Below are 26,456 nucleotides of genomic sequence, written 5' to 3' on the forward strand. Positions count from 1 at the left end.
CCAGTACGCTATAGTGCCCAGCAAATTCTTCCGGAGACATGCAACCATAATTTAGGTGGGCTGTCATCACTACATAAATGTTAAAAATATGGACGCTAAAAGTGGTTTAGACATAAGGGGATCAGAAAGGAGACGGGTATTTGGATTTGGGTCAACAGAATTTTCTCAATTTCTTTTGGGGGATGAGGAGCCATTTCACTTTTCCAGAGTCTTTGTACTATCAGTGATGTGGAAGCCCCCTATATTTCCGATAACAGATGATGGACCTGAGTGGGGACTTGTTTTTTTTTTACCTAACGTTTGGCATCACATTTATCCTGCACTCTACACTGAGCACTTAAATTGGTGGTTTCCATCTAAATCTCTGAGTGACATGATTCAGATGAAACCTCGAAAGGATCAAATCACTATAAGACAGCAAAGTTACTCTGGACTGTCTGGCCTCTGTTCTGCGTGGTCCTTTTCAGAAGTGCACAAAACTGTGGCCAACTGCGCTTCAATGCATGCCTAAAGAGACAGACACAGCCAGATTACAGGCCTGACGGCATCCACAGTGCCTCCATCTGCCTCATTATAGGGAATCTTCAATTGGGGGTTCTGCCTGAATGACATTTCAGAGATTTACAAAGAAACCCTGATGTAAGCGCTCAGCACAGAGAGCAGGATAAATGAGTGCTGAGCCTTACTGTGATCTTTGGGAGGTAGAATGAGCAAATCAACAGTAGGTGAAGAATTGATTTTATTTATATTTTACGTTGTTCCTCATGCAACACTAAGCGCTTAGACGACTTTATTCTTTGGGTTAGGGCAATTACAGATTTATATCAGTTTTTGATGTTTGTCTGCTGTCACACACAAAGACGCTATATTTTGAGAGCTATAATTTTTAAATATTCTGCTGACAGTCACGTGAGGGTTTGTTTTTTGCGGTATGAGGTGAATTTTTATTTGTACCATTTTCTGTCACATGACGTTTTTTTTGTTCGCTTTCTATTCTGTTTCTTGGAAGGCAGAATGAACCAAAAACCAGCAATTCAGGATTTTTTTTTAATCTCGTTCTGCGTGTGATAAAATTTATGAGCCAGCTTTATTCTTTGGGTTAGTAAGACTACAGCAATACCACATTTAAATATTTTTTTTTAAAGTTTTGGCGCTTTACAAAAAAACTTTTATAGAAAAAATTATTTTTGAATTGCTTTATTCTGAGAGCTATAACATTTTCATTTTTTTTTTAATTCTTGTTTGAGGGAGTTTTATCCATTCTTCCTTGGAAAACTTCCAGTTCTGTGAGAATCCTGGGTTATCTTGCATGCACTGCTATTTTGAGGTCTAGCAACACGTGTTCAATGATTTTTAGCTCAGGAGACACAGGGCCATTGTAAAACCTTCAGATTGCACCTTCCTTTTGAGGTATTCTATTGTGGATTTTGATGAGTGTTTAGGATCATTATTCATTTGCAGAATACATTCTCTTTTCAGCTTCAGCTTTTTTTAAAGATGGTCTTAAATGCATCAGGCTTGCTTAGATGTTCTTTTGCATACTTCTGATGCTGAATTTCATGGTGAGGACGCAGGAGAGGTTTTCTTCTGATGCCTTTTTTCCATGAAGGCCATATTTATGCAGGTGTCTCTGAACCATAGAACATTGCACCACAACTCCAGTCTGCTAAATCTTTCTGAAAGTTTTTTGCAGTCATTCGGGGTTTCTGATTTGCCTCTAGCAATCCCACTAGCGCCTCGCACTGAAATTTTGCTTGGTCTTTCAGACCTTATCTTGACCTCCACTGTTCCGGTTAACTGCCATTTCTTAATAACATTTTGAACTGAGGAAAGAGATACTTGAAAATGCTTTACTATCTTCTTATAGCCTTCTACTGCTTTGTGGACCTCTACCATTTTCATTTTCAGAGAGTTAGGAAGCTGCTTAGAAGAACGCAAGGCTGCTGTCTTTTGGCACAAAGTTAGAGGAGGCCCGGTTCTTATAAAGCTGGAAAATTTGCATCACCAGGGCTATCCTAACTATGACAGTGAACAAGATATAACCCTAACAGCTTAATTAAGGTCTGAAACCTTGGTCAAAGTTATTTGCGCACACAAATCTCCAAAGGTGCCCAAACTTTTGCATCGGCTCATCTCCCTTTTTGTAATATATATCTTTTTTGCCTAAAATACAAAAGGAAATGGTGTCATCTTTAACTTTAGTCCATTTAGTGATCATTTCATCTTCAACCTGCTTAGCTGGTTACAATAACAGTAATATTGACCAGGGGTGCCCAAACTTTTACATGCCACTGTATCAATTACACTGTTCCTATTCATCTCAGCAGCGGACATCATTATCTTCAGTCATCATTTGATGAAAACCCAAACTATCAGTGAACCGCTAGACCCTAAAAGCATCAATAGATGTGTAATTACACGAGGAGCATCCAAACTATTAGACACTGCATGATTTACTGATGAAATTCAGGTGCGGTAAAATTTAAAAAAATATATGGTCAATTGGTGAAAATAAATAGAAATATATTTTTCTGCACCCTTGAGAGAAAGCAGCGCGGCATGTAATTAGTGATGAGCGGCTCAGATGATTTATCATCATCGTAGCAAAGGCAATCTGCTCTTCCGCTACTTATTTCCAACACTATCATTGGCATGTCTCTCCTTTTTGGGTCTGGATGCACGTGGAGCATTATGATGTCGTTACTGGAATAATTCCCGGCTGTCAGCTCCTTATTTCTCCACTAATGAAAAATAAAGTTTTTGACGATGGGTTTGGTACAGGTCTTGTGGCTGCAGTAGGGACACTAAATATGTCTGCATACACTTGTCTTAAAAACCCTCTTGACTGGGTTCACACTACAAGAGAAAAAGCAATGGCGGACCTGTGAGCGAGTATTATTATTTTTAGGCCATGCTGGTACAAGACAGCCTATGTAACGGAGCACTGTTTAAGCACAGAATTTCCGGACGACCCCTTTAAACAGGCAAGACCCCATATTTTCTGAGGCACCGCAACGTGTAGTCAACCATATACTGAAAGCTGAAATGTGCTAACTGATGAAGCCTGCAAAATCGTGTAGTTCCTCGCCTAAAGTTTAAGTATGATGACGATTAGTTCTTCTAAACTCCATATGGGTCCGTAATGAGGAATTCAGCCATGATCAGCACAAAGCCGATGCAGCAAAGCCTAGTCAGAAGCAGCAGTAAATACAGGTCCTTGAGTCCTTCCTACCCGTCTTGTAGACGTAAATTCTCTTCATTTATTTCTGGCTCTGGGAATGGTGAGTGGGACGTCACACCTAATGTTTTCCCCTGATGGGGAGAAGTATCCTGGTTATGTCTTCCTAATCCTTCCACACATTGTGGAGCTACCGTAGCTTTGGCGCAAACACAAAGTGGAGAAGCGGTAGAGAGCCGACGCTCGAGAAGGGGAATTTGGGTACTATCGAACTTTGTTATCATTTGGGGGTCCACAATTCTAAAAGCAAAAAAACCTTTATATGCAGTGGAAATTTCCAATGCAGGGTTTTGGGGTTTTCTTCTCAGACACCCGATCTACCATAGAGAACATGGAGAGAGACACCTATGACTTCTATTTCTGGTCAGAAATCATGGAGGCCCATAGCAAAAGTCCCAATTGTCCTCCCACACCCACTCTCCTTTTCCTCAAAAAAAAAAAAAACATTCAGAGGAGTAGACAGGGTCATGGTGCATGGGCGCTCTCAGAGAAGGGCATACCTCTCAACTTTTCAAGATGGACAGGAACATGTATTGCAGCACTAAAGCAGTAATTGTGCCTATGCGTTCTCACCCACTACGAGACCGCTTTCATGGCCTCTATAGTGTATTATCTCCCCAATGTCTCCCCACATACAGCAAGATACGACATGGTATATACCCCACACACAAACTGCCCCTACAGTAGCACCCACATGCCCAGTATGATGCCCACACACCTTTTGATGAAACCACAGGGCTCCCAACGCACTATAATACCGCCAAAGCACACAACATAGTATGATGCCTCCAGAGTGACCCCAACACAGTATATTACACCCCACTACCCAAAACAAAATATCATGGTCCCTGCAGCCCCACACACACAATACCATGACTCCCGCAGCCCCACACACAAAATACAATGGCCTCCGCAGCCTCACACTCTCAGTATCAGGGCACCCACACATACAATATCATGGTCCCTGCACACACAGTATCTTGGCTCCCGCAGCCCCCCACACAGTATGAGGGCACGCCCGCTCAGTATCATGGCGCCCATGCACACACACACACACAGTTTGATGACCTCCACAGCCCCCCACACACACTATCATGGCGCACACAGTATCATGGCACGTGCAATATACCGCCCACACACGAACACACACTATTACAGCATTCACGCATACACAGTATCATGGCACCCATTCACATACAATATCATGGTGCCTGTGCGCACACACAGTGTATCATGGCCCCCGCAGACCCCACACAGTATCATGGCGCCCACGCACACAGAGTATGATGGCCTCCACAGCCCCCCCCCCACACACACACACACACACTATCATGGTGCCCACACGCACATAGTATCATGGCGCCCACGCACACAGAGCATGATGGCCTCCACAGCCCCCTCCCCCCCCCCCCCACACACACACACACACTATCATGGTGCCCACACGCACACAGTATCATGGCACATGCACCATAGCGCCCACACGCGAACCCACACTATCATGGCGTCCACGCATACACAGTATCATGGTACCCATTCACGCACATTATCATGGTGTGCACACACAGGATCATGGTGCCAGCGCAAAGACAGTATCATGGCGCCTGCACACACACAGAATCATGGTGTCTGTGTACACATCGTATCATGGAGCTCACACACACACACAGTTTTATTGCCCCCTCCACAAACACACACACACACATAGTATTATGCTCCCTCCACACACACACACACACACACACACACATAGTACCGTATTATGGCACACACACAGACACATTATTATGGCGCGCGCACGCACGCACGCACGCACACACACACAGTATTCTGGCACCCACACAAACAGTATCAATGTCACCTCCTCAATAATACGATATATATACAAGATATGAATGTCACCTCCTCATTTGCAGACCAGGACAAGTGATCGCTCCCTGATCTGCGAGGGGCTCTAAATGTCTTACTGGAATGGAACTTCATCCAGACAGTCTTCTAGAGAATGAATTTTGGAAATGATGACGTGTACACATGGTCACCGCTCCATTCTGGTGGAGCATTTTCAAGCCCCGTTCCAGAGATCAACCTGGGTCCCAGGGGATGAACCTCCACTGATCATAAAGTTATCACCCATTCCCAGGTGTGGACGGGAATAACTAACCCTTTAGCTAGAACTACATAAACTATTGCATGTCCACCCTTACCATGGTTCACATTTCATTAAAGGGATTGTCCACTACAGGACCCCTTATAATGGCACCGGGGGAACAGCATACATAAAAAAAAATAAAAACAGTCCTTATCGCCCGGAATGACGTCACTTCTCTGCACTCAGTCCTGTGTTCCCCGCCAGTCTCTTGACGTAAGCAACGCTGATGGGCTGCAACTGTGACACTTCTGTTCAAGCTGAAGAAACACTGTTCTTCCTCTAGGATAAGGCTGACAAATCTGCCTTTGATCAGCGGCAGCTGACTGGTCGGTCATTTGACATTGTTTATGTCTGGAGTCTAGTGAGGAACACAGGGCTGAGAATACAGGAGCATCGCTGGTCCAGGGGGTAAGTAAAACATTTTTTTTTTTAAATGTAATTTTTATAGCTAGCTCCCTGGGGCTATGTTGAGCCAAGGGGAAAGAAAATGAAGGATGTGTTTGTATAGATAATTTTTATAATTAAACAGATCTTACCTGTTTGCAGAACCGTTTCTGGATCAACAGAGGGAAGGTAATTGAAATCCATTGACCTTGAGATGAAGAGGAAACATTGATTTTCATTACTTCCGATGCATATATCACGTATTCTAATTTCAGTATGCTACACTGACATAATAGTAATACAAGCAAAATGCAGGCAATTTTCATCTTTTACTTAAATTGCTCCCTCGACAGGAAGAAGTAATGTACGACACAGGACAGTACGCCTGGGTGAGAAGCAAACTCCCAGATGGTGCATACTGATAGAATCAGGAGAATATCGAAGACGTCTATGCTGAGCTTATAAAGATTTTCATTTAAAGCAATAAAAGAAATCTTCAGGTCAGAAAAGAAAACAGAAAAAATAGGGTACCAAATTTTTTGGATTACAAGACGCATTTTTAAACAAGAAAAACTCTTGTTACAAAGTGTGTGCGTCTTATAGTCTGGAAGCAGCTTCCTGTGTTGGAGGAAAACGCAGACACCGCCTCCTTCCCGATCACGGAGAAAGCTGCCCTGACATACACTGATCTATGTGATTGGTGCAGAGCAGGAGAGGAAGCTGCCGGGACCGAACTGAGGCTGCAGGACCTTCTCCATGAGTAATTGCAGGACCTTTCAGGTCATGTGACGGATCACATGACTTGGAAAGTGCTTGAGTTAATTAACTGGAAGGTCCTGCAAATGCTCAGCTCGTGCAGCCTTCGAACAGGTCCCGATCAGGAACTGCAGGATGTGGTAATGTATAGTGTGTGCGTGAGCATGTCTATGTGCATGTAGTAGAGCTGTGTACGTCTATATGTAAATGTCTATATGTGCATGCAGCAGAGATGTGTATGTTTATATGCGCATGTGACAGAGCTGTGTATGTCTATGGACATGTAACAGAGCTGTGTATGTCCATATGTGCATGTAGCAGAGCTGTGTATGTCTATATGGGCATGTAAGGGTTATGTGCAGACGTTGCACATTTGCCTGTGGATTTTTCTGCACGAAATCCGCAGCTCTTGGCAGAAAACGCAGGTGCGTTCTTGATGCGTTTTTTGTGCGGTTTTGACGCTTTTTTTTATGCATTTTTTATGCCTTTTTGAAAGCTAAATAAAGATGTATTATTGAACAAAAAAAAAACGATTTGTGAGGTCATGTCGTCCAACCTCCTCTTTTACATTTGTCCAACCCACACTCCATCACACACACAGATAGACAGATAGATAGACAGAATGAATGAGATAGATAATAATAATTTTTATTTATATAGCGCCAACATAATCCGCAGCACTCTACAATTAATAGATGTAGACAGATATATGGATAGTTAGGCTACTTTCACACATCAGGTTTTTGCCGTCATGCATAATCCGGCGAGTTTTGAAAAAATAAAACTGATCTGTTTTTGTTTTTTTTTCGCCGGATCCGTTTTTTTTTCTCAGAGTTGTATTAGCGCTGGATTGCGCCAGATGGCCACACTTTTCATCTGTTTTTTGCCGGATCCGTTAAAAAAAACTGTTTCCGGCGGATGGAGAAAACGTATAGAGGAACACAGCGACAGCACAGCGACTGATCCAGCGAAAAACGCATGAAACTGAGATGTGAAATGATGAATTCGGTTTTCCATGCATTTTTTCCATTGAAATCATGCACATTTTCCGTTCTCTCTCTCTCTCTCCACAGAAAAAAACCGATCCGTTGCAAATAGTGAAAAACTGATGCAACTGATCCGTTTTTTTGAGAGAGCGGAATATGTGCATGATTTCAATAGAAAAAAGGCATGAAAAACCGGATTTGGAGGCCGGATTCATTATTTCACATCTCAGTTTCATACATTTTTCGCTGGATCCGTCGCTGTGCGTTTTTTCGCCAGACAGAAAAACCGTTCTTCTGTACGTTTTCTCCGTCCGCCGGAAACAGCTTTTCTGACAGATCCGGCAAAAAATGGATGAAACGTGTGGCCATCAGGCGCAATCCGGCGCTAATACAACTCTATGAAAAAAAACGGATCTGGCGGAAAAAAAAACGGATCCATTTTTTTCAATACTCGCTGGATTGTGCCTGACGGCAAAAACCTGATGTGTGAAAGTCACACAGCCAGATAGATATATGAATATATATATCTATAGATATATAGATTAGGGATTATCTATATATAGATATATCTATCTATAAATATATATATAGATAGATATAGCCAGTTATCCATCTATAGATATACAGTATAATAGCAAGGCCTATGTTTATTAATGAACGTTTAATTAAAATAAAAAAACAAAAAAGGAAAAAAATGGCGTGGGCTCCCACGCTATTTTTGGTGCCAGAGGGGGAAAGCCGATGGCCGGGAGCCAATATTTGTAGCCTGGGAAGGGGTTAATACCCATGGCCCCTCCCAGGATATGAATATCAGGCCGCAGCCAGAAAAAAGTATTTTAATATTCTTAATTTAACGATACTTACCATACTCAATCGCCTGCAAAAAATTAAAAATAATAAACCGTATACTCACTTTACGCCGTAGTCCAATTAATAACGAGTGTCCCACGACGATCTCCCCTATAGAACAGTGACATCGGGTGATGTCACTGCTCTATAGACCTTCAGTGACACACTGACAGGAGACAATGGCTCCTGCAGTGCATCACTGAGGTTACCTTAGTTCAGGGTCTCACTTTATGGCATTGCTGCGTGGGAATTTTCCCACACAGCAGTGCCACAAGTGAGACTAGGGACTATTATTTACAGTGGCAGAGGAATACATTGTGGATACCTTCCGTCACTGTATTACTGGTGCCCCTGGAGAACGGTCGCATCACCTGATGTGGCTGCTTTCCACGGGAGATCGTAGTCGGACACTCGTTTTAATTGGATATCTGCGGATCACGTCTAGTGTTTGTTATTTTAATATTTTTTACAGGTGACAATGGCCTCTGTGCTGTATGTCTATATGTATGTATTGTATGTAATGTATGAATGTACTGTATGTTGTATGTACTGTTATACATTGTATGTTGTATGTACTGTTACATGTTGTATGTACTGTTACATGTTGTATGTACTGTTACATGTTGTATGTACTGTTACATGTTGTATGTACTGTTACATGTTGTATGTACTGTTACATGTTGTATGTACTGTTACATGTTGTATGCACTTTTACATGTTGTATGTACTGTTACATGTTGTATGTACTGTTACATGTTGTATGTACTGTTACATGTTGTATGTACTGTTATATGTTGTATGTACTGTTATATGTTGTATGTACTGTTATATGTTGTATGTACTGTTATATGTTGTACGTACTGTTATATGTTGTACGTACTGTTATATGTTGTACTAGATGGTAGCCCGATTCTAACGATCGGGTGTTCTAGAATATGTATGTAGTTTATTTATGAAGTTTTCAGAATAATGCAATTTATACACAGGATTCAGCCGGCCGGGCGCGACCAATTAGCGAAGCGTGGTTCAAATTCCGTGCCAATTCGCGGCCGGACTGCGCCTGTCGCTGATTGGTCATGCCCGGCCGTGAAGAATCAGTGAAGCTAGGGCCGGCTCCAGGTTTTTGAGGGCCCCGGGCGAAAGAGTCTCAGTGGGCCCACCTCTTTAACACATACCACAATTCATGATGCACAGATACAGCAGAGAAATATAGCACAGCCAAGTAGCGTATAACACAGCTCATGTAGTATATAACACAGCCCATGTAGTAAATTGCCCAGCCACGTAGTATATAGCACAGCCACCGTAGTATATAGCAGACACGTAGTATATTGCCCAGCCAAGTAATATATTGCACAGCCACGTAGTATATAGCACAGAGACGTAGTATAGAACACAGCCCATGCAGTATATTATTATTATTATTTATTGTTATAGCGCCATTTGTTCCATGGCGCTTTACATGTGAGGAGGGGTATACATAATAAAAACAAGTACAATAATCTTGAACAATACAAGTCATAACTGGTACAGGAGGAGAGAGGACCCTGCCCGCGAAGGCTCACAATCTACAGGGGATGGGTGAGAATACAGTAGGTGAGAGTAGAGTTGGTCGTGCAGCGGTTTGGTCGATCGGTGGTTACTGCAGGTTGTAGGCTTGCCGGAAGAGGTGGGTCTTCAGGTTCTTTTTGAAGGTTTCGATGGTAGGCGAGAGTCTGATATGTTGTGGTAGAGGGTTCCAGAGTATGGGGTGATACGCGACAGAAATCTTGTATACGATTGTGGGAAGAGGAGATAAGAGGGGAGTAGAGAAGGAGATCTTGTGAGGATCGGAGGTTGCGTGTAGGTAAGTACCGAGAGACAAGGTCGCAGATGTATGGAGGAGACAGGTTGTGGATGGCTTTGTATGTCATGGGTAGGGTTTTGTAGTGGAGTCTCTGGGCAATGGGGAGCCAGTGAAGGGATGGACAGAGGGGAGTGGCCGGGGAATAGCGGGGGGACAGGTGGATTAGTCGGGCAGCAGAGTTTAGAATAGATTGGAGGGGTGCGAGAGTGTTAGAGGGAAGGCCACAGAGCAGGAGATTGCAGTAGTCAAGTTGAGAGATGATGAGGGCATGGACTAGGGTTTTTGCAGATTCTTGGTTGAGGAATGTACGGATTCGTGAAATATTTTTGAGTTGAAGTCGGCAGGAAGTGGAAAGGGTTTGGATATGTGGCTTGAAGGAGAGATCAGCGTCAAGGATTACCCCGAGGCAGCGAGCTTGTGGGACCGGGGAGAGTGGGCAGCCATTTACTGTAATGGATTGATTCGTTGGGGGGGGTCGCGTGAGATGGGGGAAAGATGATGAATTCTGTTTTGTCCATGTTAAGTTTCAGAAATCTAGCGGAGAAGGATGAAATAGTGGACAGACATTGAGGGATTCTGGTTAGTAGGGAGGTGATATCTGGTCCAGAGATGTAGATCTGTGTGTCATCAGCATAGAGATGATACTGAAAACCGTGAGATTCTATGAGCTGTCCCAGGCCAAAGGTGTAAATGGAGAAGAGCAGGGGCCCAAGGACTGAACCTTGAGGGACTCCGACAGATAGGGGGCGAGGTGAGGAGGTGGTGTGTCAGTGGGAGACGCTGAATGTCCGGTCTGTTAGGTATGACGAGATCCAGGATAGGGCCAAGTCTGTGATGCCAAGGGATGAAAGGGTCTGTAATAATAGGGAATGGTCCACTGTGTCAAAGGCAGCCGACAGGTCGAGGAGGAGGAGGATACGTCCATATGTGCATGTGACAGAGCTGTGTATGTCCATATGTGCATGTGACAGAGCTGTGTATGTCCATATGTGCATGTGACAGAGCTGTGTATGTCCATATGTGCATGTGACAGAGCTGTGTATGTCCATATGTGCATGTGACAGAGCTGTGTATGTCCATATGTGCATGTGACAGAGCTGTGAATGTCCATATGTGCATGTGACAGAGCTGTGAATGTCCATATGTGCATGTGACAGAGCTGTGTATGTCCATATGTGCATGTGACAGAGCTGTGTATGTCCATATGTGCATGTGACAGAGCTGTGAATGTCCATATGTGCATGTGACAGAGCTGTGTATGTCCATATGTGCATGTGACAGAGCTGTGTATGTCCATATGTGCATGTGACAGAGCTGTATATGTCCATATGTGCATGTGACAGACCTGTGTATGTCCATGCGTGCATGTGAAAGCTGTGTATGTCCATATGTGCATGTAACAGAGCTGTGTATGTCCATATGCGCATGCGACAGAGCTGTGTATGTCCATATGCGCATGCGACAGAGCTGTGTATGTCCATATGCGCATGTGACAGAGCTGTGTATGTCCATATATGCATGTGACAGAGCTGTGTATGTCCATATGTGCATGTGACAGAGCTGTGTATGTCTATATATGCATGTGACAGAGCTGTGTATGTCCATATGTGCATGTGACAGAGCTGTGCATGTCTATATGTGCATGTGACAGAGCTGTGTATGTCTATATATGCATGTGACAGAGCTGTGTATGTCCATATGTGCATGTGACAGAGCTGTGTATGTCCATATGTCCATGTGACAGAGCTGTGTATGTCCATATGTGCATGTGACAGAGCTGTGTATGTCCATATGTCCATGTGACAGAGCTGTGTATGTCCATATGTGCATGTGACAGAGCTGTATATGTCCATATGTGCATGTGACAGAGCTGTGTATGTCCATATGTGCATGTGACAGAGCTGTGTATGTCCATATGTGCATGTGACAGAGCTGTGCATGTCTATATGTGCATGTGACAGAGCTGTGTATGTCTATATATGCATGTGACAGAGCTGTGTATGTCCATATGTGCATGTGACAGAGCTGTGTATGTCCATATGTGCATGTGACAGAGCTGTGTATGTCCATATGTGCATGTGACAGAGCTGTGTACGTCCATATGTGCATGTGACAGAGCTGTGTATGTCCATATGTGCATGTGACAGAGCTGTGTATGTCCATATGTGCATGTGACAGAGCTGTGTATGTCCATATGTGCATGTGACAGAGCTGTGTATGTCCATATGTGCATGTGACAGAGCTGTGTATGTCCATATGTGCATGTGACAGAGCTGTATATGTCCATATGTGCATGTGACAAAGCTGTGTATGTCCATATGTGCATGTGACAGAGCTGTGTATGTCCATATGTGCATGTGACAGAGCTGTGTATGTCCATATGTGCATGTGACAGAGCTGTATATGTCCATATGTGCATGTGACAAAGCTGTGCATGTCTATATGTGCATGTGACAGAGCTGTGTATGTCCATATGTGCATGTGACAGAGCTGTGTATGTCCATATGTGCATGTGACAGAGCTGTGTATGTCCATATGTGCATGTGACAGAGCTGTGTATGTCCATATGTGCATGTGACAGAGCTGTGTACGTCCATATGTGCATGTGACAGAGCTGTGTTGTATGTATAACACTGCAGATAGACACCAACAGTAGACATATTACCTCCCTATTGTAACCTAGTATATTAAGGGGAACCTGTCAGGTCCCCCATGCCCTCCAATTCAGCAGAATTCAGTCATTTGTGATTAAACTCCCTCACTTAACCAGCCCTGTACAACATAATTCAGTTAAATAAATGCTTTAAAAAAGCATTTATAACCTCCACTTTTCCTAAGCTGAGGAGGGCTTTGACTAGTTGATGGAGCGTTACGTTTCCCACACTAGTCAGCCCTCTTTCCGTGTTATCACGCCCCTGTGGGAGTGATAACATAATTTGCACAAGCGGTTTCATCGTAGTTCATACAAATCTGCGCACGCACACCGCTCATTCCAGCAGCGTCACTGCATCTCTGAAGCTGGGTGTACGTTGACCGGGAGCCATCTTCTGAACTTCCGGTCATGCGCAGTGTGCGCCTCTGAAGTTGGGAAGCGTACACCTGGCTGGGAAACTAGTCAAAGCCCTCATTAGCAAACGAAAAGGGGAGGTCATAAAATGCTTTTTAAAGCATTTATTTAACGGGATTATGTTATACACGGCTGGTTAGAGAGGGAGTTGAATCACACACAGCTGAATGCTCCTGGATTGGAGGGCATGGGGGACCTGACAGGTGCCCTTTAAAATTAGTGAAAATGACCTCTCCACTTTATACCACTAGGGAAATTTTAATAGGAAAAACGTTCCTATTTTCTGATGTCTAAAACCTAGGGTGCGTCTTATGGTAAGGTGAGTCTAATAGTCTGAAAGATACGGTAAATGGTTTTCAAAACTGTATCCAGAACTTTTTTTTTTTTTTACAATGGGCCTAAAAATGAACAGGCAGGTAGCTGTTAACAGAGGGGTGCTACATGCATCCGGAACGTGATCACTGCAGACAATCAGGGGCTTCAGTGCTCATCTGCTGTATTTCTAGCATCACCACTCAGCGATGGGAGCCATGATGCCAGTAGTAGGGCCCGTGACTGCTGCAGCCACTGACTGCATATAACCAGAGATTGGCACAGCACTGCAGACTTGGCACTCGATCACTGGGGAAAAATTAGGTAATTTTTATTTACGCTTAATCCATTGGCAGTTGTTTCGAATAAAATCACGTTAGATAACTTCATTAATACTATCTGTATAAACACAATTTAGCACCCATCATCGCTGCGAGGAGCTCACCGCACACAGACCCCAACCAGTTCAGAAAGACTTGTATAAATCCCTATGTGGTGGGGTTTGACCTACAGATGACATCAAAGAATTGTAATATTTTTTCTATTCCAATTTTCTGCAGCATTTTTTTTTCTCATTTTCTGTAAGGCTGTATTATTTTTCTATTTGATCCTGCCTAGAAACCACCTTTCCTTCCCTGCTTGTCCTTATCTTTATTGAGGTTGGCTAACACAAGGTGAGGTTTTTAGCAAAATAGTCTTGACCAAGTTCCCTATATTATTGACATGTACTATTACCATGTACTTACAACAGGGTATGTGCTCATTTTCTTTTTTATTGGGGGGTTAGTTTGTGACATGGCCACAGTGTGTGCGTGCTCTTACACATTGCACTTAAACCAACTCATGCTCCGGCTCATTTCTTTGTTTTTTCTGTGTTTTTTTGTACTTTGTACATTGAGGGGCATGGCCCCCTTTTAGGGCTAGGCATTTCACCTTTATAGCTTCCCATGGGCGGGTGTCTGAACAGTCGGGGCTGGGTCCTGCTCTGCCCTTACCTATATTGGGGTTGGTTGACATATGGCGAGATAGGATAGGACCGCACTAGATACTAGAGAGAGAACGTCCAGATTGGATGCGCCTTGTCGTGGTGGGATGACTTTTACGTTGATCAAAATACTGTTAACTAATTAATGATGAGCGAATGTGCTGGGATAAGGTGTTATCTGAGCATGCTCCGGTAATAACCGAGTATCTTCGGCGTGCTCGAATATGTTCGATTTTCCGCGGCTGCATGTCTCGCGTCTGTTAGATAGATGAAAAAAATGCAGTGATTACTGGTTTGTTAGACAATCCCTGCATGTGTTGTGGCTGTCGAACAGCCGTGAGACATGCAGCCAGGGGGACTCAGACATATTCGAGCAAAATATGTTAGAACCAGAGCATGCTCAGATAACACCTTATCCGAGCACGATCGCTCATCGCTACTAAGTACCCCATGTCATTGACATGTACAATTACTGTTACTACAGGGTATATGGTCATTTTGTTCTTATCTTGAGTTTTATCTTACAGGGAAGTTATGTATAAATGTTTCCGATACTATAAAACTTTTCTGGACCTGATCGGAGTGTTAAAAAAAACAAAACCATGATGAGCGAGTTCATGGTCCATCATTTCTGGCTTCTAACTTCTCCGATAATACAAATATTGTTGAGAAATGACAAAATGCTCGCTCTTATTTGCAGGCTACAGACGCAGCGGTGATCAAAGGTGGAGCTCCACGTTAAGTCGGCCATTATTTAGAGAGAACGAAGCCCCCGCAGATGTTGTGCGGATGCACATTTCATCACGCTCCGTCCTCTGCTGGTTCGGGCAGGCAGGCGGCACGCACGGCTTTCTGATAATGGGACTATGATGATAGCGCTGCACAGCACAAGTACAGCACAATCAGCCTGCTTCACAAACCTGTCTTTCTCGTTCTGATTTCCCTTATCACTTCCATTGTTGATAACAGCCAGCTCGTCCAGAAGCGATGTCGACTCTTTTGTGAACTTCTCGAATACCTGCAATGCGGAGGCAAAACATTATCCCGCACAAAAGAGGAAGAACTTCTATTCTGTTTGGCAGAATGAATACAAATGACATATTACACGCAGGAACACTGCGCGCACGACCCATTATAAAAAGAACAATACTGCTGACGGGAATAAAATACAGCCCGCAACGGACGCACAAATAATCCATCACAGCTGAATCTACAGACAACTCAGCATTATTGTTTAAATCAGAATTTGTGATAAATTTAATCTAAAAAAAAAAAAATGTCATTGCTTTTATTTTTTTTTCATATCACAATTGTATTTTTTTAAAAAAAGTAATAATCTTGCAATTTTCACACTGGCCACTGGGGCTATTTTTGACTCAAGTTTGTGTTCTATACACAAGACTGTTCAGAAGTCTCATTATCATCAGAGGCAGGATTAAAATAACAGGTGACACCTCTATACACAGGATTCACCACTCACAAAATGCCATGTCATAGTTGACCCAGCTCCCCCTCTTGTTATATTGAAGTTTGCACACGCTCATTAGATGCTTCCATACAAAAGATAGGGTCAGAACTAGTGATGTGCGAATGTGCTCAGATAAAGTGTTATCTGAGCATGCTAAGGTGTCTTCTGCATGCTAGAATAATATGTCCAAGTCCCCGTGTCTGCATGTCTCGGGGCTGTTCGACAGCCACAACACATGCAGGGATGGCATGTTTCTTAGACAATCCCTGCATATGTTGTGGCTGTCGAACAGCCCTGAGACATGCAGCCCCGGCGACTCCAGCATAGTATTAGAGCATGCTGGAGACACTAGGTTAACAACTGAGCATGCTCAGAGAACACCTTAACTGAGCACGTTCGCACATCTCTAGTTCTGACCGTAGCTTTTGTATTGAAGCATCTAATGAGCGTGCGCAAACTTCATTGTGATGAGAGGGGGAGCAGGGTCAATGTACATGTGATCAATGTACATGTTAATTCCCTGAAAAAAAAATTGGAAGGAAGAGTCTAAAATATATCTATTTATTGATATTATATAAATATACACACACACAAATAAGTACATTAAAAAACAAGTGATTTAAACAAGAGGTCATTTTCTGATGATATATTAATAAATCAGTAATGATAAATACATGACAGACGTGTGTACGGAATTTTGTTTTGATTTGGACTTACTAGTCTCTTATTCAGCCAATCCATATGGTCATACGTAAGGCTTCCTCCGAACTCTTCTGTGAGCTGGGATGGTTCTATGTACCTTGTCAGCTTATTGCCGGACACCAAGATCACCTAGAAAAAAGCACAATAAGAGTGACAAATATAAACTGGCTGCATCCACTCCCCAAAATGTTACATTAACCTGGATATTATCTCGCAGGAGGAACACACATTACAGAATGGACCATTATACACTCAAACTCCTGAGCACAAGATAGAAAATGTCTCTTCGCACTTGGAAGTTTCCTTTAGTTCAGACCATAAGACGTGACGCGTTTCCACATTGGGTCGGATGTTACATTTACAATCTATTCACACGACCATATAATAGAACTGCAGAGCCATGTTACCGAGTATACAGGTCATTCTCAAAAAATTAGCATATAGTGTTAAACTTCATTATTTCCCATAATGTAATGATTACAATTAAACTTTCATATATTATAGATTCATTATCCACCAACTGAAATTTGTCAGGTCTTTTATTGTTTTAATACTGATGATTTTGGCATACAACTCCTGATAACCCAAAAAACCTGTCTCAATAAATTAGCATATCAAGAAAAGGTTCTCTAAACGACCTATTACCCTAATCTTCTGAATCAACTAATTAACTCTAAACACATGCAAAAGATACCTGAGGCTTTTATAAACTCCCTGCCTGGTTCATTACTCAAAACCCCCATCATGGGTAAGACTAGCGACCTGACAGATGTCAAGAAGGCCATCATTGACACCCTCAAGCAAGAGGGTAAGACCCAGAAAGAAATTTCTCAACAAATAGGCTGTTCCCAGAGTGCTGTATCAAGGTACCTCAATGGTAAGTCTGTTGGAAGGAAACAATGTGGCAGAAAACGCTGTACAACGAGAAGAGGAGACCGGACCCTGAGGAAGATTGTGGAGAAGGACCGATTCCAGACCTTGGGGAACCTGAGGAAGCAGTGGACTGAGTCTGGTGTGGAAACATCCAGAGCCACCGTGCACAGGCGTGTGCAGGAAATGGGCTAAAGGTGCCGCATTCCCCAGATAAAGCCACTTTTGAACCATAAACAGCGGCAGAGGCGCCTGACCTGGGCTACAGAGAAGCAGCACAGGACTGTTGCTAAGTGGTCCCAAGTACTTTTTTCTGATGAAAGCAAATTTTGCATGTCATTCGGAAATCAAGGTGCCAGAGTCTGGAGGAAGACTGGGGAGAAGGAAATGCCAAAATGCCTGAAATCCAGTGTCAAGTACCCACAGTCAGTGATGGTGTGGGGTGCCATGTCAGCTGCTGGTGTTGGTCCACTGTGTTTCATCAAGGGCAGGGTCAATGCAGCTAGCTATCAGGAGATTTTGGAGCACTTCATGCTTCCATCGGCTGAAATGCTTTATGGAGATGAAGATTTCATTTTTCAGCACGACCTGGCACCTGCTCACAGTGCCAAAACCACTGGTAAATGGTTTACTGACCATGGTATTACTGTGCTCAATTGGCCTGCCAACTCTCCTGACCTGAACCCCATAGAGAATCTGTGGGATATTGTGAAGAGAAAGTTGAGAGACGCAAGACCCAACACTCTGGATGAGCTTAAGGCCGCTATTGAAGCATCCTGGGCCTCCATAACATCTCAGCAGTGTCACAGGCTGATTGCCTCCATGCCACGCCGCATTGAAGCAGTCATTTCTGCCAAAGGATTCCCGACCAAGTATTGAGTGCATAACTCAACATTATTATTTGTTGGTTTTTTTGTTTGTTATTAAAAAACACTTTTATTTGATTGGATGGGTGAAATATGCTAATTTATTGAGACAGGTTTTTTGGGTTATCAGGAGTTGTATGCCAAAATCATCAGTATTAAAACAATAAAAGACCTGACAAATTTCAGTTGGTGGATAATGAATCTATAATATATGAAAGTTTAATTGTAATCATTACATTATGGTAAATAATGAAATTTAACACTATATGCTAATTTTTTGAGAAGGACCTGTAGAGGAAGTATTTTCTCATATAAGCAGTGAGGAGGCAAAGTATTTTACAAACTTTTGGGTCAAACCACTTTCTCTTGTCATAGAATATAGATTACCTATCCTTAGGATAGATCATCAGATTGTTGTGGTTCCGACATCCATCACACCCAATGAACAGCTCTGGTGGTGTCTGGATGTAAAGATTCAACGGAGCTGAACAGCACAGTTCGGTTCGCTATGTAGTGGCAGCTGCAGAGTACTGCAGAGCAGCTCCTATTCTCTTGAAGGGCAGGTCATCCCATGCAGTGACCTCCAGGGCCAGGACGTAGCCACAATACTCACTTTGCTGTCCTGTCCTTTTCTTTCAGTTGTCAAGAGCACTGTATCTCCAGCTTCTTCTCCATAGGCCAGGACATCCCACCAGGTCAATGCTGGAGCGTGATAAGTTTGCAAAGATGAGGAGTGTTCTGCTGCACAGCGGGCTTCAGACTGAATGTGGCTGGGAGCCTGGCCTACAGTGCATAGGCCAGAGATGCAGCAGACGAATGCAGAAAGAAGAGGATGGACGGTGGCAGGAGTGGTCAGGTCAGCGTTGAGGTGAGTATATTGGGGGTTTTTTGTATAGGTCGTACGTAGTGATGAGCGTAAGCGCTTGTTGCTCGAGTTCGCCAGGGTTGTGCGGGTATGCACCGAGTATCACAGGTGCTCAAGTGACATGTTCAAGTACCCACCCGCATGTTTCACGGATATTAGGCAGCTACAAACCACGCGGGGATTGCACGTGTTTGTCAGGCAATCCACGCATGTTTTGCAGCTGTCTTAACAGCCACAAAACATGCGGCCGCAGGGACTCAAACATGTCACTTGGATGAGCACTTACGCTCATCATTTGTGCTACGCAAGTGGGGGACTGCCTGTAGTAAGAGGACTGTGTTCTATGTAACCCAGAAAAAGGACACAAATACAATCGCTTCTAAAGGGTTAATTTGAAAAGGAGGACATAGCTGCTTCTAAAAGTATAATCTAATAGACGGCGACAAAGCTGCTTCTAAAAGGTTTATCTGAGTCTCTTGCTACACAAAGCCTAACAGATACACTGAGGTGAAATTGTGATAGAAATGACAACTGAAGTAAAACTTTGTATTCTCTCCTTCCCCCTGCTGCTCCATAATAAAACAGGAATCCATCTTACATAGCTTCAAATATCAAAACATCAAGCATGAAGCCAGCAGCACAAAGCTCCCATATCTCCATGCTGCATTCAGTGTCACTGCCTTCTGTCTAGTGGGATCTCCCAGGCTGGATGTCTCACACAGCTGCCAAAATTTTGGAGCGCCCAAATAGAACAAACTTCCACCTCAGTCCCTTTAAGGTCTAGCATTTTTATTGCCAGATTTAAGGTGTTTTTTTATTTTTTACTATTGATAATAATCTGTATACCGTATTTGAAAAATGGATAAATTATGATCCCCTTTTACCACGTGAAGTTTCCTATAAGGCGATAGGTCTTCTTTACGAAGTTCCTCTATTGAATTGGCTTTACTACTGTCAATTAACAAACAGTCCCCTTACAAGATCTGGGGTACTGCCCAGCAACAGGCATCACGAGCAATCACAGTGGTAACACCATCTATCCATCGAGTTTGGGCTGTATGAGCCATATTCGAAATATATGGCATCTATCACCAGTCCATCCAAACACATGAACTCTCAGCAGAAAAAAATATGCACATGCATTTGGTGGGGAATGAATTACTAATTAAGGCTGATTTCAAGTGGATCCTGCTCAAAAAGAATTTGCTTTGAATTTCTGCCGCGGATTCCAAAAAAGATTCACGCTGGATTTTTCTGACGTGCATTTACTCTATGTGACCTTAATCACAGAGTTCGGATTTCCGTAATGACAAAAAAGGGCATAAAAAAAAAAATGCTCTACTACTTGGCGGATTTCACTGTAGAAAGTGTACAAGTTAAAAGGTAACCTATAAGGGTATTATGTGATTTGCAAATCTTTGTAAACTCATATATTGAATGTCACAATGCATAAATATTTCAGTTTTACAAATCTCTGGCTGTCAGCTACGGGATTTAATTAAAACCACAATATTGGATATGGATGAAAAGTCAATCCTTCATTCGCAAAAAATATCATCTAAATTCAAATTAATTTCATACTTTCACAGGCAGCTAGGCTTTCTCAGGCTGTCCGGAACGGATAATCTTTTACCCATGAAGCAAAATTCAAGAGATAAAAATGACATGTGAAACAATTGACCAAAGGAAGAAGTCAACAAAATTTGCCCAAACCCTCAGGCACTGTTCAAGTCATCTCCTATTCCTTGATCACTCAGTGCTAACCGCTAGCACTTCAAGACTGGAGACTTGTTCTCCTAAGAGCAGCAGTGATAGACCTCCGACGTAGAACTGTTGACCCCTGAATCACACTGTGTCTAAGTGCATCCGATGAGAAGCATCTTCATCCCATAGTAGCAAAATTTCAGCTCTACGGTGGGCAGAAAAATGTATTTAATAGAAAATCCAAAGGGTTTAAATTCAGACATCAATTGTCATGTCCCAAAATCCATAAAATACAATGTAGATCTACGTGTTTCAGATTACAGATGGCATCTCACATGCGTAGATCTACATTGTTTTTTCTGAATTTTTGCACATGACTCACGATGTGTGTGTATAAAGAGACATATCAGTGTAGCTTAGTGGGCAAGGATCCGCCTATTGGACTACTCACCTAATATTCAACCATGCTTTCAATCATGGATTTCCATGGAACGCCGAAATGTTTCACAATCATGGATTTCCCTGGAACATCAGAACGTTTCACAATCATGGATTTCCCTGGAACTCCGAAACGTTTCACAATCATGGATTTCCCTGGAACTCCGAAATGTTTCACAATCATGGATTTCCCTGGAATGCCGAAATGTTTCACAATCATGGATTTCCCTGGAATGCTGAAACGCTTCACAATCATGGATTTCCCTGAAATGCCACAACGTTTCACAATTATGGATTTCCTTGGAATGATAGAACATTTCACAATCATGGATTTCCCTGGAATGCCAGAACGTTTCACAATCATGGATTTCCCTGGAACTCCGAAACGTTTCACAATCATGGATTTCCCTGGAATGCCAGAACCTTTCACAATTATGGATTTACTTGGAATGTCAGAACGTTTCACAATCATGGATTTCCCTGGAACTCCGAAACGTTTCACAATCATGGATTTCCCTGGAATGATGGAACGTTTCACAATCATGGATTTCGCTGGAATGCCAGAACGTTTCACAATCATGGATTTCCCTGGAACTCCGAAACGTTTCACAATCATGGATTTCCTTGGAACGATATAACGTTTCACAATCATGGATTTCCCTGGAATGCCAAAATGTTTCACTATCATGGATTTCCCTGGAACTTCGAAACGTTTCATAATCATGGATTTCCCAGGAATGATGGAACGTTTCACAATCATGGATTTCCCTGGAATGCCAGAACCTTTCACAATTATGGATTTCCTTGGAATGATAGAAAGTTTCAGAATCATGGATTTCCCTGGAACTCCGAAACGTTTAACAATCATGGATTTCCCTGGAATAATGGAACGCTTCACAATCATGGATTTCGCTGGTATGCCAGAACGTTTCACAATCATGGATTTCCCTGGAACTCCGAAACATTTCATAATCATGGATTTCCTTGGAATGATATAACGTTTCACAATCATGGATTTCCCTGGAATGCCAGGATGTTTCACAATCATGGATTTCCCTGGAATGATGGAACGTTTCATAATCATGGATTTCCCAGGAATGATGGAACGTTTCACAATCATGGATTTCCCTGGAATGCCAAAACCTTTCACAATTATGGATTTCCTTGGAATGATAGAACGTTTCACAATCATGGATTTCCCTGGAACTCCGAAACGTTTCACAATCATGGATTTCCTTGGAATGATATAACGTTTCACAATCATGGATTTCCCTGGAATGCCAGAATGTTTCACAATCATGGAATTCCCTGGAACTCCGAAACGTTTCACAATCATGCATTTCCTTGGAATGATAGAACGTTTCACAATCATGGATTTCCGTGGAATGATGGAACGTTTCACAATCATGGATTTCCCTGGAATGCCAGAACGTTTCACAATCATGGATTTCCCTGGAAAGTTTTACAATCATGGATTTCCCTGGAAAGTTTCACAATCATGGATTTCCCTGGAATGCCAGAACATTTCAGAGTAAAACATAGATGTGTAGAATGCAGTAGGAGATCTCGGATTCATGCTCTCCGTGATTCAGGCAGCATGTATCAGATTGCAAGTTTCCATCAAAGCAAGTTACTAAGATTGCTTAGTGTTTTACTACTGATGCAAATACAACAAAAATAGCAGCACACATGCAAGGCCACATTTCCACCTCCTTACTGGTGTGTCACACAGGGGGAAGAACACCCCCATTAGGGTCATTTATGGAGACCCGAAGTTGCAAGAGAACAGTCGCACAGTGGAGTAACTACATTTATATCTACGCCACGTGCCATTCACTTCATTTTCACATAAAGTATTTGGCTCATAAAGGAGAACCCAATGTTATTTTAGACCTTAACCCCTTACCGGCATCGGACGTACTATACCGTCTGATGCCGGCTCCCCTGCTTTGATGCAGGGCTCCGCGGTGAGCCCGCACCAAAGCCGGGACATGTCAGCTGTTTTGAACAGCTGACATGTGCCCGTAATAGGCGCGGGCAGAATCGCGATCTGCCCGCATCTATTAACTAGTTAAATGCCGCTGTCAAACGCAGACAGCGGCATTTAACTACCGCTTCCGGCCGGGCGGCCGGAAATGACATCATCGCCGACCCCCGTCACATGATCGGGGGTCGGCGATGCTTGTGAATGGTAACCATAGAGGTCCTAGAGACCTCTATGGTTACTGATTGCCCGTCGCTGTGAGCGCCACCCTGTGGTCGGCGCTCACAGCACACGTGCAATTCTGCTACATAGCAGCGATCAGCAGATCGCTGCTATGTAGCAGAGCCGATCGTGCTGTGCCTGCTTATAGCCTCCCATGGAGGCTATTGAAGCATGGCAAAAGTTAAAAAAAAAAGTTTAAAAAAATGTGAAAAAAATAAAAAAAACATAAAAGTTTAAATCACCCCCCTTTCGCCCCAATCAAAATAAATCAATAAAAAAAATATCAAATCTACGCATATTTGGTATCGCCGCGCTCAGAATCGCCCGATCTATCAATTAAAAAAAGTATTAACCTGATCGCTAAACAGCGTAGCGGGAAAAAAATTCGAAACGCCAGAATTACGTTTTTTTGGTCGCCGCGACATTGCATTAAAATGCAATAACGGGCGATCAAAAGAACGTATCTGCACCAAAATGCTATAATTAAAAACGTCACCTCGGCACGCAAAAAATAAGCCCTCAACCGACCCCAGATGATGAAAAATGGAGACGCTACGAGTATCGGAAAATGGCGCAATTTTTTTTTTTTTTTTATAGCAAAGTTTGGAATTTTTTTTCACCACTTAGATAAAAAATAACCTAGTCATGTTTGGTGTCTATGAACTCGTAATGACCTGGAGAATCATAATGGCAGGTCAGTTTTAGCATTTAGTGAACCTAGCAAAAAAGCCAAACAAAAAAACAATGTGGGATTGCACTTTTTTTGCAATTTCACCGCACTTGGAATTTTTTTCCCGTTTTCTAGTACACAAAATGCTAAAATCAATGATGTCGTTCAAAAGTACAACTCGTCCCGCAAAAAATAAGCCCTCACATGGGCAAATTGACGGAAAAATAAAAAAGTTATGGCTCTGGGAAGGAGGGGAGCGAAAAACGAACACGGAAAAACGAAAAATCCCCCGGTCATGAAGGGGTTAATGATGTTATTCCCCAGTAATTCCAAAAACTGTTATTAATTATTAAGTAAATAAACTGTAAAAAAAAAAATCAAGATCCCCCTGCAAGGAGCAATCCTTTCTCTACAAAATAATGACATTTCTTGCTTTTTGTTGAACAAGTTTTATTTACTTTTTTTTGTAAATGTCAAACAGAGAACAAGTGTGGTTAGGAAATAGTCCTCCAAGATGTGAAATTTATTCAATGAGGTCATTAATCCAGCACAGCGTTCAGAAGACTGGTGTATTTATGAATATGCCGTATCTCACAATATAGGCTGAACTGGATGCACAAATGTCTTTTTTCGGCCTTGTTAACTATATTACTATGTTACAAAAGTGAGTACACCCCTCACATTTTTTGTAAATATTTTATTATGGTATATCATTTCATGGGACAACATAGAAGATCTGACACATTGATACAATGTAAAGTAGTCAGTGTACAGCTTGTATAAGTGTAAATTTGGTGCCCTCTAAATAACTCAATACTCAGCCTTTAATGTCTAAACTGCTAGCAAAAAAAAAGTGAGTACACCCCTAAGTGAAAATGGTCAAAGTGTGACAAACTAGCCATTTTCCCTCCCTGGTGTCAGGTGATCAAGGTGTCAGGTGTGAATGAGGAGCAGGGGTGTTACATTTGGTGTTCTTGCTCTCACACACTCTCATACTGGTCACTAGAAGGTCAACATGGATCCTCATGGTAAAGAACTCTCTGAGGATCTGAAAAAAAAGATTGCTGCTCTACATAAAGATGGCTGAGGCTATAAGAAGATTGCCAACACCCTGACACTGAGCTGCAGAACAGTGGCCAAGACCATACAGCTTATTAAGACAGGTTCCACTCCGCACTGTCCTCACCATGGTCAGCCAAAGAAATTGAGTGCACATGATCAGCGTCACATCCAGAGGTTGTCTTCGCAAAATGGACGTATCAGTGCTGCCAGCATTGCTGCAGATGTTAAAGAGGTGGGAGGGTCCACCTGTCACTGCTCAGACCATACACCGCACACTGCATCAAACTGGTCTGCATGGCTGTCATCCCAGTGGGAAGAATCTTCTAAAGATGATGCACAAGAAAGCCCGCAAACATGTTGTTGAAGACAAGCAGACTAAGGACATGGATTACTGGAACCATGTCCTGTGGTCTGATGAGACCAACTTATTTGGTTCAGATGGTGTCAAGCATGAGTGACGGCAACCAGGTGAGGAGTAGAAAGACAAGCGTGTGTGATGGCAACCAGGTGAGGAGTACAAGGACAAGCGTGCATGGTGGCAACCAGGTGAGGAGTACAAAGACAAGCGTGCATGATGGCAACCAGGTGAGGAGTACAAGGACAAGCGTGTGTGGTGGCAACCAGGTGAGGAGTACAAAGACAAGCGTGCATGATGGCAACCAGGTGAGGAGTACAAGGACAAGCGTGTGTGGTGGCAACCAGGTGAGGAGTACAAAGACAAGCGTGCATGATGGCAACCAGGTGAGGAGTACAAAGACAAGCGTGTGTGGTGGCAACCAGGTGAGGAGTACAAGGATAAGCGTGTGTGGCGGCAACCAGGTGAGGAGTACAAAGACAAGCGTGTGTGGTGGCAACAGGTGAGGAGTACAAAGACAAGCGTGTCTGGCGGCAACCAGGTGAGGAGTACAAAGACAAGCGTGTGTGGTGGCAACCAGGTGAGGAGTACAAGGATAAGCGTGTGTGGCGGCAACCAGGTGAGGAGTACAAAGACAAGCGTGTGTGGTGGCAACAGGTGAGGAGTACAAAGACAAGC

General features: G+C 43.0%; 1 protein-coding gene across 1 annotated transcript in view; it reads right to left on the reverse strand.

Annotated features, from left to right (window-relative positions):
* The window catches only part of SESTD1 (SEC14 and spectrin domain containing 1), a 166,682-nt gene that overhangs the window by 37,074 nt on the left and 103,152 nt on the right, over window positions 1–26,456 (reverse strand). Inside the window, exons 6-8 of the mRNA XM_069733220.1 lie at window positions 16,758–16,871; window positions 15,493–15,590; window positions 5,924–5,979 (exon numbers count right to left, since the gene is read on the reverse strand). Of these exons, the coding sequence (XP_069589321.1) occupies window positions 5,924–5,979; window positions 15,493–15,590; window positions 16,758–16,871 (268 nt within the window). The remainder of the gene's footprint in view (window positions 1–5,923; window positions 5,980–15,492; window positions 15,591–16,757; window positions 16,872–26,456) is intronic.

Source organism: Ranitomeya imitator, chromosome 7 (genome assembly GCF_032444005.1).
Source record: "Ranitomeya imitator isolate aRanImi1 chromosome 7, aRanImi1.pri, whole genome shotgun sequence".
Lineage (NCBI taxonomy): Eukaryota > Metazoa > Chordata > Amphibia > Anura > Dendrobatidae > Ranitomeya > Ranitomeya imitator.